The following is a 15,131-nucleotide window of genomic DNA, read 5'->3' on the forward strand; positions in this document are numbered from 1 at the left end:
TCATACTATTTAGCCAGCAGTACATATGGATGCTTTTCTAATGTTACACAGATGAGAATATACTACTATAAAAATTTATTGGCAGTGAAACCTGGGTAGTTCCATTTTTTTTTTTTTCAAAGGCTGGATAGATTTGTAATGAAATGTGCTTTCTCTTTCTCTTCTAGTTCTGCAACAGTCCAGCGGCACACAATCTGAAGATAACTGGCTGGAGTAGGCTTTGCGGGGTGGTAGCACATGATGAAGTTTAAATATTTCAGAATAACAATCTCTAGCTAAATTGCAGAAAAGCCAATAACACACTCTACACATACTCTCTACACACACACTCCCATAAACTCACATGTCTCTGAAAACTGGCTTAATAATCAGCTTGCATTTTTTTTTTCCTGTTGCTTTCCTACATTCACTGACCCTACCTCTTGTCTAACTTCACTGCAGCTGCTGCGGGCCAATCCTTTTATCTTTCATGAATTCAACACTCCACATGCAGCTCCACCTTAACTCTTGGCTGGAAAAACTCATCCTTTGCTTCAAAGATGTAGGCCATTTGGCATGAGCTCAATCACCCAATCTTCTCTGTAACTCAGCGAATTTGTCATTATACTCACTCTTCTATTCTTCCTTCCAGAAAGAGAAATCTACACTTCTGCTCTTTACAGTTACTCTTGTGTTCCAAGTCTTCATCTTCCTTACCCCTTCTATTTCAGCACCTTCATTCATTCTTTTCCTCATTGAGATTCATTTGGTTTCCATCGTGAAAGGGCAAATTACATTTACTTCACAGAATTGTTTCGATGTAGCTATCCTCTTTTTTTCACTATTCTTTCTACCCCTCCCTAACTATGGTCATTTCCCAGGGTTTTATTATAGAACTTCTACTATTTTAAGCTCCTTCAAGTTTCATTCTACAATTAAGTCTTCTCCTTTCACCTTATTTCTAATGATTCTCAAATTGTGTTTCTCCTCAATTCTCACCTTAATTCCAGGCTTGAATCTCCAAATCCTAGCTACTTGACTGTTCTGTCATTTGATATTTTTTACACATTTTTTATAGAAATTCTTACCACGCATTTCCCCCAAAACTCTGTCATCTGTATCTTCTCTCTCTCCCATGAACTTATCTCAATTTCTTTCACTTCTGCTCAGACTTTAGACTCTATCATCATTCTTCTTGTCTTCTTACTCTAACATCCATCTTTGTATAGTTTCACCTATGCACAATGGCATCTACCATTTAACTCTTAATAACTTCCAAAGTTTTAATAATCTTAGCTCTCACTCCCAGGGTCTAGCCTCATTTTTATAATGTAAGTCTTGGATATTTTCATCAAAATATACCATTATAGTTCAAAATAATTTGTTTAAAGAAGTCTCATTATATTTCTTTTCCTAAACTGTTCCCAATGTTATGCTCTCTAAATCAGTTAAGAACACTATTCTCTCTGTCATCCAAGAAGGAAAACTACGAGTTTTCATAATCTTTTTCTACTTTCTCACTCAACACAGCAAATACCAACTTAACTCAGTATGCCTCAAATTTATTTTTCTTCAAATTCTATCATCAGTACATGAATTCAACTCTTCATCAGTATGAGATGATGGATAATGATGAGAATAAGGGTGAAAATTAAAATGATGATGGTGCTTGTGGTGATAAGGGAAAACACTTATTAAGCGTAAACTGTGCCACAGACTGCTTGCTCTGTGTTTGACACATATTAGTGTTTAATCTCTATAACCACCCAGTAAGGAGTGTATGCGTAATACATGCAAATATAAATAATCATATGACTATATCTCGCAAAAAACTGAGAACTCATCAAAGGCAAGGACCATACCTTCCATGTCTAAAACAAAGCAATGATGTAAAATAAATTATAATAAATGAAGACATTAGTATTTAGATCCCTCACTATTATTTCAAATACAATATATCCAAAGGTTAAACCATGACATTTCTCCTTCTTCCAAAACAATCTTTTTTCACAATTTATCCAGGTGATTATATTAGATGCACAGCCAAATAGTACCTTAACATCACATTTCAATCCTTTCAAATTAGCCTTCCATCACCAACAAGTACCACCACTTTGACTCTTGGATCAGTTTGTCTTCTTAAATTCTATTGCTTTCAGTTTCATTTGTTTCCTTGTCTTTTCATACTTAGATTCTTTAAGAGCTCATCTAGGTAACCCCAGTCAGAGCCACTATGACATAGAACTAGACGAAATGAGGAGGAACAAATTCTCTAATTTTGAATAACAATGCACTGCTTCTAATCTCTTAGAATAAAGAGATTCTATGTCAACTGCTATTCTGCTAGGAAAAGGTCTCTTTTAAATTTAAGACAATTTTCATTTGCCAATTTTTTTTTTTTTTTTTAGTTAAGGCTTTTTTTTTGTTTTGTATTGATCATGTTAAGTGCTACATTATGCTCAACTAATCTTCATGTTAGAATAAATGTAAATTGCATAGACACATAGGAATAATAGCATGCATTTTATGTTTGTTTCTTTCTGAACATATTAAACTTATGCTTGTTGAAAACATAGTGCATGTTAGCTATGGATCTAGGTACTAGAAATATCACAATAAACAAGCCGGCTATGGTCTTTCATCTCAGAAAGAGAACATTTTATTGCAGAGATATAGGCAATAAACAAATATACAAAAAAGGGAAAGGGCTTATGGTGACATATTAAAAGAATTTAAATCACACATTAAGACGGAGACTGGCTTCTTTAGTTTGGGATGCTAGAAGTGGTATCACAGAGATGATATTTAATCTGATAAATGAATGATAAGAAGGACCATCATACCATAGGAAGTTCAGCAGCAACAACTAGTACATAGAAGTTTTAGTAAGGGATCAGCTTGGTATGTTTGTTAGATGAAGAGAGAAGGGCAGGATTGTTGTGAGATTCAAATATGCTTAGTAAATTTCTTCCTTAAATTAGTACCCAAATTACTAGTTTTTTCCTTTTTTATTTATGTGATTATGAAGATATACCATTTATTAACTAATCAATTCAGATGAATGCAAATTTCATATGAAAACTATTTTTCCAGAACATTCTATTACATAGATACCAATGTTATTGAAGATTATGCTATTAAGTCACATAAATGCATTTTGTGACTTAACAGTATTTTGATAAATATTGTTTGGTAATTACTAATTCCTAGAAATCCAGACAATATTGTGAGTTTTCTAATCTAGGAAAAAAAAATGATAACCAAAAGAAATTTACATAGGTCAAATGGGAAACTGGAAAGAATATAAAATATGATCCTAAAACTGATGAGAAATCAGATTGAAGAATGAAAACCTTAGTATTTTCTTATTACATTTTCTTCTTTTATTCCAAATTCCTATCTATATAAAAAATAAAAACTTTTAGGCAGCATCATTACTTCATTGCATCTGAAGGTCATAAAGTCCTTATCATCAAATGCCAATGTGCTCTTCTTTATTTTGACTCTCTAATCTCCTCTTCCCCATATCTGCCACAATGACGGTACTAAACTCTTCATTAACCAAAATGAATGCACAACTCCTATATACGATCCAAAAAGAACTCTATAAGAGACACTTTAGTATGCTTATAAACTATATATAGAAGCCCAATTTTCAAAATGACCTATTTTTATATTCTGAAATTTTAATAGTGTGAATTACATAAATACTTAGATCCTACAAAGTCTGTATTTCTTAATTATTCTTTTGTTTTCTTTTTCTTCCCTTTTATTTCCAGATTTATTACATGTTCAAAATTTTTCTGTATATTTTTCTTTTTCCTGACAAATATCTGGTAGGATGTTACAGTTAACTGAAATCATCTAGCTGGGCACGGCAGCTCATGCCTGTAATCCCAAGCAGCTCTTGAGGCTGAGGCATGAGGATCACTTGATGCCAGGAGTTTGAGAATATCCTGGGCAATACAGCAAGATCCTGTCTCCACAGAAATAACAAAACTTAGCCAGGCATGGTGGTGTGTGCCTGTAGTCCCAGTTACTTGGGGAGGCTGAGATGGGAAGATCCTTTGAGCCCAGGAGTTTGAGGCTAAAATGAGCTAGGATGGCACCACTGCACCCCAGCATGGGTGACAGAAAAAGACCCCGACTCTAAAAAATGAAAGAAAGAAAATCATTCATTCATGATTCTGAGATGAGTTAAGTAACATTATTTTCCTTCTTTCTATAATTCTTTTAGCTTTATTTCTCAGTGTTGTCTAATAAAAAAACCTCTCTTCTAGTTAGTCTTACCTCCTGTCATCTATAGAAATGATTCTGATTTCTGTTGCCATGTTTAATCAACAAATCTATGCATCTCTCAAATGACTAGCACATTTCTACATAATTTGAACACCATAAATCTTAAAACCCAATTTCTTACTTTCTTTTGGCTGCCAGAAAGCTTGAAGACAAATTTATGACCTGTTTGGTAGTTGTTCAGAATGTTCTGGCATATATTTTGTGAACAAATTTTAACTATCATAATATTTTAACCTTATTTTCTATTATGTTTGTTTATTTGTAGCTTATTGAAATGTAGACATTTAAAAAAAAATTGATTGTTTTCAATGAGAGAGGAAATAAAGCAAGCAAATACCTAGATATATACAATTTTTATGACTTGCCTCTGCTATTTTTTTGGCCAGGAAAGACTTTCTTCCTTCTGGCCACTTATTCTAATTTATCAAAACTGCCCAAGTCAGCTCAAATTATATCTCCTCTATGAAGCTCCCTATAAATGCCTAGATTCCTCTATAATTTTTTAGGTACCTGTTTGTGCTTATAACAATACCAAGAATCAGCAAAAGTGGAAGCAACTTCCACTTTTTATGGCAAAGTGCATTTCTCCATCTCTGAAACCTGCCACCAAGAAATGTGGCTGTGATGAGGAAATTTTCAAGATTTATCAATAGTTTAATGGAAAATAGACTTGTCTGTGATTGTTTTAAAGGTCCATAAACAAAGAGGAAGATAAAGCACTGCAATCCTTCAATCCTCCCTGCTTCTCATGCCCTGTTTTCAAAAGAACTCATTTTGAGAAAACAAAAAGAATCACAGAGATGGAATGGACTTCAAGAGTTTAGTCGGTCTCAAAATAAATCATCCACCAAGATCCCAACTCACACAGCCAAGTTGATCGTAATTGTTTAACAGGTGTACACACACACCTTTTGCATCTTTACTATGAATTGCATTAACTTTAGTAGTTAACTTTTCAAAGCATTTCTCTTTTCAATTTTTTTTTAGTAGGCAGAATTTTATACCTATTCTCTAAGTCATACTCATTTTTTTAGTATACAAAATACAAGCTGCGTTACACTGAGCAGGGGTTTAAAGAGGGCAGGTAGATTGAATTTCAATATAAATTACCAAAAGCATTAAAGAAAGTGCCTTCTAAAGTGTTCAACCGTGGAGATGGATAAACATATCTATCAACAGAGCAATAAAATAGCCCTGTCAAATAAAACTATTTACACATACTTTTCCTGAAGAGAGATGAGAAGCTCAAGGGATCAACTGAAGCTCAATGCCTTTTTATGTGTTTTCATCCTAATGACATTTTCTTTGCAATCTTATCAGTTACCTGTTTTTCCTTCACTTATGTATCAAGTATAATGTTTTCCAATAATAAGTCAAGTATATGCTTGGTTAATAACCTTCACCCCAAAAAAACTGCAATAAAAAGAAGGTTGGCTTACTGTCCTATTCAATTAGCTAAATTTGTTTAAACTCTTTCCAAAATCCAGAGAATAGCATATAATGTCATAATTATATGGTGTTTATAAACTTATAATCATCAGATTATTACTGCATCCTTTGTTCCATTTCTTTAAGAAAAAAAAAGCAGATTAAAAGACAGATCCAACCTTTTAAATAGATGGAAGATTTTTAATTGCATCATTAATAATAATGTTTAAACAATCATGTCATCCCTTAGGTATGTATCACCTTTTCTTCAAGAGGATTTTACAGTGACTTTAATCGAAACTTAAAATGTTTCCCTTTGAAAGAATTTCATCACCATAAAATATCATTTAAATCAAAGAGGATTAAACTATGTCTTTCAGATCATCTAAAAGTCCAGGAAAAAACTATATTTCAAAGTGTTTGAGCATTGGCTTTTCCTACAACAGCAGATTTTAACTAAGTACAATATTATTAACCACTTTTATCTCATGTTCCATTCAAGTACATTCCTTGCCATTTTATTTCTAATAAAGACTATATTTCCATCTAGAAAGCCAAAAAAAAAAAAAAAAAAAAAATCCTCAGCTTAGTTACATTGATTTCATTAACTATTTCTTATGTTTTACTTCATATTTCACTTCCCAATCTCATTTGCCTGCTCCAAGGATTTGGCCTTGTACCTGCAAAATGTCCCCAACCCATTTTCACATGCACCTTTGCCTAACTCAGTTATTTAGGTCAGACTCACCTGGGACTTCATGCCTTGACATTTTCGGCAATTTTACTTGCTCCAAATGTGCTTGATTTTGCTCTAAGATTGTGAGATCTTTTCAGCAAAGCTTCTGGAAATTTCACCTCCAAAATGTCCTATTAGCTCAATATCTAAATTTCAACTCCAAAATTCCTCAGGTCTTCAAGTTTTTGAGCCTATCACTCAGGGGTAGGGAAAGCCTTCCTCATGGAACACAAATAGGTTAAACAAGAGCTCCTTGCACTTCTCTTAATTAAAAATGCTGTTAAAGTTCTATAGGCTGGGAAGGAAGAGTCACAAACTGGTTAGTCCTCTCTGCAGTTTTAGAAAGATTTCAAGGCACTCACAGGCATGGTTTACAATGATGAATGCAGAGATATTTTTCCCACCACAGAAAGTAAACATGCACACCAAACCAGTATAACAGGTTGGAGTAGACGGTACTGCTACCCTGGGGCTGCAACTAAAAAGCAGACACTCAGGCACCTCTTGCCTAGATTTTTTCTTTTACTTATTTTAAATACAATTAGTATAGTTTCTAAAAAATGACTCATTATGAGAAACACTGCATGCATGTGCCCACGAACTTTCAAGCCAACTTCTCCTGGTAGTAATGAAAACTAACGAAATGTCTTTTAAAAGGTACTGTAATTTTTATGCAGTCAAGAGAAAACCCAAGCCTGGATGGACCAGTTCAATAATAGCTTCACTGAATAGCGAACAATGTTTTCAAAGCCATAAATATAGAAACTAAAAGATGTCAATGTGGAAAGAGTTTATAAGACCGGTTTCCCCTTTCAAAATAGGAAAACAAATGCCTCTAAAACATAATGCACCAAATTCTTCCATAAAATTACAGGTTCTGGGTGGCAGGACGAAAACCTGAGTTATGGCAACTGCTTCTGTGAAACCAAGGACATTTTTTTTTTACTTTTGTAAGATCTCTGCTACTCTACAAAGTGAAAACATTAGACTTGATACACTCAAAGCTCTTTTCTAGCTTGAAAATATCAAGCTGATCACTGATTTTTTCTCCTAACTCTGACATCCAAATTCTCCTTCAGTGAGTTGAAGAGCTCTCTCCTCCCGCTGCTTACTATCTTGCCCTGCATTCCGCAGGGTCTAGTCCACTCCTCTATATTTACAACATTTTTCCCCCTGAGCCATAGTCTTTTGTAGCCTTTAGAGTAGGCATCTTCTAGAGCTAGAGGACTAAGAAGAAGCGAAGCAAGAAGGAGAGCTGTTATTAGAAGTGCTCGAAAACATCCAAGCAGCTAAGTTGGCTGCCTGAGTACATAGGGTGTGTTGAAAAGCCCAGGGGAGGCCCCCACTCAAAGAGAGCTTCTCTCACAAGGTTGTCCCAGCATTGAACTCAGAAATAGCTTTTATTCAAATAATCCCAAGGACAAATTAGTATATCAGACCATTTACAAGGAGTTGTGTGGCCTTGGACACATTTAGACCAAGGATGAAGAGAAGAGAAAGAAAATGTTAAAAATTCATGGGGACTGGGTTTCTGAGGTAGGAAGGACTCAGTGGGTGAGGCCCACAGCTGGATGGTGATAGATTCTTTCCCCTTCTTACAATTCTTACTAGGACTTACTCTGCCTGTCAATAATAATCTGGGGGAAGTAGAAAATGCATGTCCTTCCTGGCAGAGAAGAGTTACCTTATGCCCAAGGGTGGACTCTGAAGAAAGCTTAGCCTAAGGCATGCTCCAGGTAGTTGCCTGTCAGGAGGGGAGCTGAGACCCTCCCATCACCCCAGCCATGTCCCTCCACTTCTGCACAGACTGACAGAGTTCCACTTGGTGCTACATGTGAGTTTGCAGAGATTATGCAAGGAAATGATTCTTCCTTTCCTCAGCAAATAACATTGCTTAAAAAACACTTACCCCTATTCTTTGTGCCATATTATTTATGTATTTTTATTCATATATTCAAAGTTTAGGGAAAAAAAATTCTAGCATTCTATCCTACCCTGGATATTTCATTTTATAAATCCGGACAATATTATGAACCTTCATGTATGATATCTTTACATAATTCTCTGTGGGGTTATGTTGTCATTGGGACTGAAAAGGACAGATTGCCTTTTATGTTTGAAAAGATAATAGAGATCAGTTACATTAAGCTGAAGGTGAAATTGGAATGACTTCACTTTCATTCATACAAAAAATGGGTTCCCAATACTACTGGAAACATTAAATATTGACAGCATACGAACCCCACTAACCAGGGCACATGCAGCCAGCTTCCTGAGTGTATAATTGGGTCAGAGACATAAAGGAAATGGCACTAAAATGAATAATCTTAGATAATGTCTATGCTTAGCCTTCCAAATTGTAACTAGAGATGGTCCAATGAATACAGACAATGAATAGACAATACACATACACGACCTTAGAAAAATCATTATTCAAAGCAAATGATGGAGTTTCAGTGATAATCTATATTATAATCTAATATCCTCATAGCCAAAAAACTTAAGCCATCCACATGTTTAATGTATAAAACATAGTACTTGAAAATAGTTATTTCTACTAAAGAACATCCATTTGTAAGGACACCTGACAATAATTAGTATTACTTCAAAGAATTTCAGAATCTTTTTATAAAAACTCTTAAGTCAAAGGCAAAATTAAATAACATTTCAAAATAACTTTTTTATTTACATTGACCATTTTGAAACTCAATATCAATATAAAATAAGGTATTGTACAGAGAACAGAATAATACTATGACATTCCATAAATTAAGACTCAGGATATATTTGATTTGCTTTATAAGATAGTAAACAAATTTATGAATATCTCTTACTTTCATGCATACAAATAAAGTTGTAAATTATCCTCACATTATAAACTTCTTTATAATTTAAAGAAACCCAGAAATAATTTAAAACCAACTGAAATACTTTCATTTCTCACCTGATTAATAGGTGCCCTTAATATTCTTAATGCAAATACTTGGAATAGAAGCATTTCAATATTCCAAGAACACAGAGCTGAAGTTTTTGTAGACATACCAACGGTACATTTCAACTCTGATAAAATCAGAAGTATTTTTAGTGAAAAGTTTTCCCAGAGTGCACAAAGGAAAATATCCTAGCATAGAACTGATCTCACAAGTGTTCCCCAAATATTAATACAACAGGTTTATAAATCAAGGCACATTGTTCTTTACCTTAAACCATGACATTCAAATCATTTATTATAGCACTTATTTTAGATGCTGTGCATGTTTTTCTGACAACATGAAGTTTATTTGGGGATTATTCCACAGGTAATACACCCACAGAGCCTAGAATAGGCTATTCAGGTGGCTGCCAGTCACAGACATTTTGTAAAAGATCATTATTATATGAACAACTGTAACTATCTAGATGCTTCCCATATACTTTTCTAGGGAAAAATATTAGAGACAATTAAGGTATATGTTTATAATCATGTACATAATACCATTTTGTCCGTAAGACACATATAAATAAATAATTTACATAGAATCATGCGAAATGAGCCTTTTACCTTGTTTTTCTTCAATAGAATTAATTAAATGACTTTTTAATCTCTTAAATTAAAAAAATGCTTTATAATAGCATTTTAAACAGTATGTCAAAATTTTTTAAGGAAACAAATGGAGATTAAAAAATAAGATTTTGGGATCCTTAACCAGGTTAAGTAGAGAAAAGATTAAAGAAACTAAAGAAAAAATATAATAATTGAACTATAAGATGGACGATATACTTCTATGACCAGGCAGGTCTATGATCATCTTATGTTATTCTCATGCGTGTTATATTTCATAGGTGTAGTTATGTGTTTGATTATGTGCATTTAATGGAAAACTAGGTGGTTTAGAAATTTTCTTGGTGGCATATTGTTGGTAACTTCAGAAGAACATAAACCAATAAAAATGTAATTATCAGGTAGATTTTTAAAAAAAATGCTTGAATCAAAACTTTACTTATAAAGGTGGTAAATAATTCACAAGAGAATAGACAACTAGAAATCACTGCAATAAATATACATTAGGCTCAATTTCTATCTTTTTCTTTATTGAAAGAACTTTTACTACTCAAAAACATAAAATGTGTGAGCCACCTTGTATTTGTTTCTATTGATAAGCCTACCCATGGATGCCTAGTCAAGCCAATGTCAACAAAGCCAATCCCTTCAAAGGACAAAGGTGTCTGATTAAGTAAGACCTGTAAAATAAACTGCACTCTACAACTGATACGCTTTCATGTGAGCCCCTGTTTTCTACCTTTAAAAAAGTGACTGTATTAATTGTAAGAACACTTAGCAGGTAAACCCCAGAGATAGCAAAACTTCATTACAAATAAAAATTCCACAGATAGAGACAAAAATCAATATTCTGTCAATTTTGGAAAACATTCAACACAAAAATTCATTTGAAGTTGGTTGTACCATTTCTCCAGCATTCCATTGGGTAAGGATAAGGCTTTCCATACTTCCCACCAAATTTGTCATTCTTTGTTGGTTGAGTTGTTGGACGAAACAGTGACAACATGCTTTTTCTAAATCAACAGCAATCTCCACCTCGTTTCCCCACCCCCAAAGAACATCCTGAAACAGGACAGGGCACCCGTGGGCACACGCATGCATGTACACATACACACATTTCGTAATCAATACTGCTTAAATTTCTGATTGGGAACATTTCTAAAGCTGTTGGCACTTACCTTGCAAAGACGGGTTAGGTAAAGTTGCTTCATTCTCTCCCATTTTATTATCTCTTTTTAAAGGGGGCCAAGCAGTTTCAAGTTGAGGCAGTTACCCTGCAAGCTTTGTGACCTTCTGACTTTCTACTGTAGTATTGTAACAGTATACCACCTGCTTTCTTCTGTGAATAATTACCATTCTGCTTCCTGAGTTACCTGGGCTTGCAGGACCTGTTTTACTATGAAGTGAGATCACATCCTTTGATCCAATGTACTGCTATTAAGGTGTGTTTCACAAAACATGGCTTTGTTTCAGTTTTGATATTAACTTTTAAATCCCTACTTTCCCTTTAGAACAGAACTGCATTTCTATTTTCCCCTGAAAGAGTGTCAATACTATCAACACACCATGGTTCAGAGCCAGTTTTGTTTCTTTCTTCCTTAGTGTTCCCAATCTATTTCTCTTAGAGAGCTAAAAGAAAACTTAAAGTAAATTAAACAACATCCATTTTTTAAAAACATAGGGAAATAAGGAATAGCATGGGAGTTAGTTTTGTGCAGCGGTATAAAGACAGTTTTTGGAAGATCTCTGATACTCTTTGTGTGACTATAAGCAAATATAACAACTTTGAGACTTAGTTTCCTTAACTGTAAAATAAAATAATATCTACTTCAGAAGGTTAGTATGAAAATTGAAAGCAATAATGTATGACTGTGCTAAACATTTTGAGTGACAGATAATAAAACAAGTGACTCTCCCATTCCTCTTCTTTTTCTCCTTCCTTTTCCCCCTCCTCTTGTTCTGACGAGTGGAAAGAATGCTGAACTGAAGCACTGATATAACTGACCATGTTCTGACATCAGTTGCACTACTTATTAACTAAGACCTTAAAGAAACTGTTCAATCCGATATTGGAATGCCTCAAGGTCCTCATTTGTAAAAGGAGAATACTGATATTTGCATTGCCTTTTTAATAGGAACATGGTGAGTATTAACTTAGATTAACTGTTGTGCCTCAAACAAAAATAATCTCCAGCAAAGATGAGCTACAAATTGGAGATTTATTTTTAAATATTCATTTCCAAGTGAGAAAGGAAAGAGATCACAAAATTAAGGTAATTTATTTAAGCTTCGTCTTCCATAAGGTACCTAGAATAAAAAACAATCTCCATTTTCTCCTTCTAGAATTCCTTAACTTTTGGTTTTAGTCAGACTATTAAAAAAAAAATCTGAAGCTCACACTGTTCCCTTTATAGTTATGTACTTTCGATTTGAAAATAATCTATATACCAAATTGGTTACATAAGTTATGTAAACAACAGAAATGGCAAACAGCTACAACCGGTATTTTCAAAAGTATTAGAAATAAAGACAAACATGGCATTAAAAAAATCCTCATCAAGGCCGGGCGCGGTGGCTCACGCCTGTAATCCTAGCACTCTGGGAGGCCGAGGTGGGCGGATCGTTTGAGCTCAGGAGTTCGAGACCAGCCTGAGCAAGAGCGAGACCTCATCTCTACTAAAAATAGAAAGAAATTATATGGACAGCTAAAAATATATATAGAAAAAATTAGCCGGGCATGGTGGCGCATGCCTGTAGTCCCAGCTACTTGGGAGGCTGAGACAGGAGGATTGCTTGAGCCCAGGAGTTTGAGATTGCTGTGAGCTAGGCTGACGCCACAGCACTCACTCTAGCCTGGGCAACAGAGTGAGACTCTGTCTCAAAAAAAAAAAAAAAAAAAAAGAAATTATATGGACAGCTAAAAAATATATATAGAAAAAATTAGCCGGGCATGGTGGTGCATGCCTATAGTCCCAGCTACTCGGGAGGCTGAGACAGGAGGATTGCTTGAGCTCAGGAGTTTGAGGTTGCTGTGAGCTAGGCTGATGCCACGGCACTCACTCTAGCCTGGGCAACAGAGTGAGACTCTGTCTCAAAAAAAAAAAAAAAAAAAAAAATCCTCATCAAATTCAGAATTGTATCTGTCACTTACTACTTCCCTGGCTCTCAGTTTTCTCATCTGTAATACGAGGGAGCTGGACTATTCATTATTGAAGGCCCATTATATCATCATAATGCCAGGAGCCTGTGATTTTAAATCCAGGTTGTGGTTTGTTCCAGAAAAGAATAATCCTTTGCCTAGTACAACTGCATATTCTAACATATAAATTAATATTATGCTACATACTTTACCAAAAACAACCTGAAATTGAATGTTTGCCAATAAAACACTATAATCATCACATTCTGACTTCCCCATAAGAGGAGTAATACACAGATCAATCCTCACTCATTATGGAAAACTTGGAAATGTATTTGCATACCTGCCCCAGGCACCTAAAATTAGTCAATAACAGTTATAAAACACTCATTATCTATGAGCCAAATTATGGCATGTGGGAAGTTACAATGAAAGTAAAATAAAGAAGTCCCATTCTTGAGCCAAGAAAAAAAAAAGTAAAAATATAGACACCAGAAATGTAAAAAGTTTTTGCAGATGCACAGAAAGTAACATAAATACATATTTAGTAATACTGAACCAGTTGCAATACTAATAAAGTACCATGTACATACACATTTCCTCTCTTCCTTTTGGGCCTTTATACAAGTCTGGAAATTTTTCCAGGATGTTTTTAAAAATATTTCTGGAAAGTTTCGTACATGCCTGGAAAACTTCACCTCACCTTTGCCTGACTAAATCATATGCAGAAATTCTTAAAACCAATCTGGATTGAGACCCCTTCTATGCATGCTCACATGGCTCTCAGATGTTCCTTAACAACTCTAAACTTTTCCTTTCAACATGACTCTTATTGCATTGTATTGTAAGTATATAGTAGTCCCCTCCTATTTGCTGGGGATACTTCCAAGACTCCTACCAGATGCCTGAAACTGCAGATAGTACTGAACCCAACTGCCATCCATCAGAACATGTTTCTATTCATGTCTTCCACCCACAAATCTAGTGCCTTTTCTAACTAAGAACTTTGCACACACTGTGGCTGTAACGTTTGCAGTTTTTTGAGGTGTGGCAGCTAAACTAATACAAATTTTTTTTCTTTCTTTACAATTTCACAGATAGAAGATTTGTTCTTACCATAGATCTTGGCATTTTTAGCGTACAATTTTTTTTTCTTTCTTTATTAAGTCAAGAACTTTCACCTTTTCACCTAAAGGAAGTACTTAACAACTTCTTTTTGGCATGTCCAAATTGCCAGCATCCCTACTCTTGCATTTTAAGACTATTAAGTAAAATAATAATTAGTTTAACACAAGCACTGTGAGACTGCAACTGTCAATCTGATAACTAAGACGGCTACTAAGTGGCTAACAGGTTTATACAGCATGGATATACTGGACAAAAGGATGATTTGTGTCCTGGGTGGGATAGACAGCGTGAAATTTCATCATACTACACAGAATGGTGTACAATCTGAAATTTTCTATTTTTGGACTGCATTTGATCACAAATAATAAACTTTGGAAAGTGAAACTGCAGATCGGGGGGACTATTGCAATGCTTAAATATTTCTGTCCTTGTAAGTTTTTATTCCTGAGACCCTTTCTATACTCTTGGCCATATCCCTAGCACCTAGCACAGTTCCGAGCACATACTATGCCTTCAATGAATTATGTAAAAATGAATAAAATTATCTTTATCATAAAGGGGAAATCAAAGGTTTTCAAAGGAGGACAAGGATTAGCAATAAAGATTATAGAGAAGATGATAGATTTTTTCCAGAAAGGAAAAAATGACAAAGTTCAAAACTAAGGCTCCTCTGTTCCCAGAGACCCCAAGTGGCTCCACAGCAGCCTCTCGTCTCTCTGTGGCCTGCAGGGGCCATGGAAGCCGTAGGGAGGACTCTTGGACAAACCAGAAGCCAGGAAATGGTACATACATGGGAAAGATTTGAGACACTTTTATTAGACACCCACACAGCCCCACACAACAATCAATGGAAGAAGTCCCCTAGCCCTGTGCACCGTGCT

General features: G+C 34.9%; 1 protein-coding gene across 1 annotated transcript in view; it reads right to left on the reverse strand.

Annotated features, from left to right (window-relative positions):
- The window catches only part of NAALADL2 (N-acetylated alpha-linked acidic dipeptidase like 2), an 899,092-nt gene extending 887,888 nt beyond the window's left edge, over window positions 1-11,204 (reverse strand). The window contains exon 1 of the mRNA XM_069471997.1: window positions 11,162-11,204. Within this exon, the coding sequence (XP_069328098.1) occupies window positions 11,162-11,204 (43 nt within the window). The remainder of the gene's footprint in view (window positions 1-11,161) is intronic.
- Window positions 11,205-15,131: the final 3,927 nt, after the last annotated feature.

The sequence above is a fragment of the Eulemur rufifrons genome, chromosome 7 (assembly GCF_041146395.1).
Source record: "Eulemur rufifrons isolate Redbay chromosome 7, OSU_ERuf_1, whole genome shotgun sequence".
Taxonomy (NCBI): domain Eukaryota; kingdom Metazoa; phylum Chordata; class Mammalia; order Primates; family Lemuridae; genus Eulemur; species Eulemur rufifrons.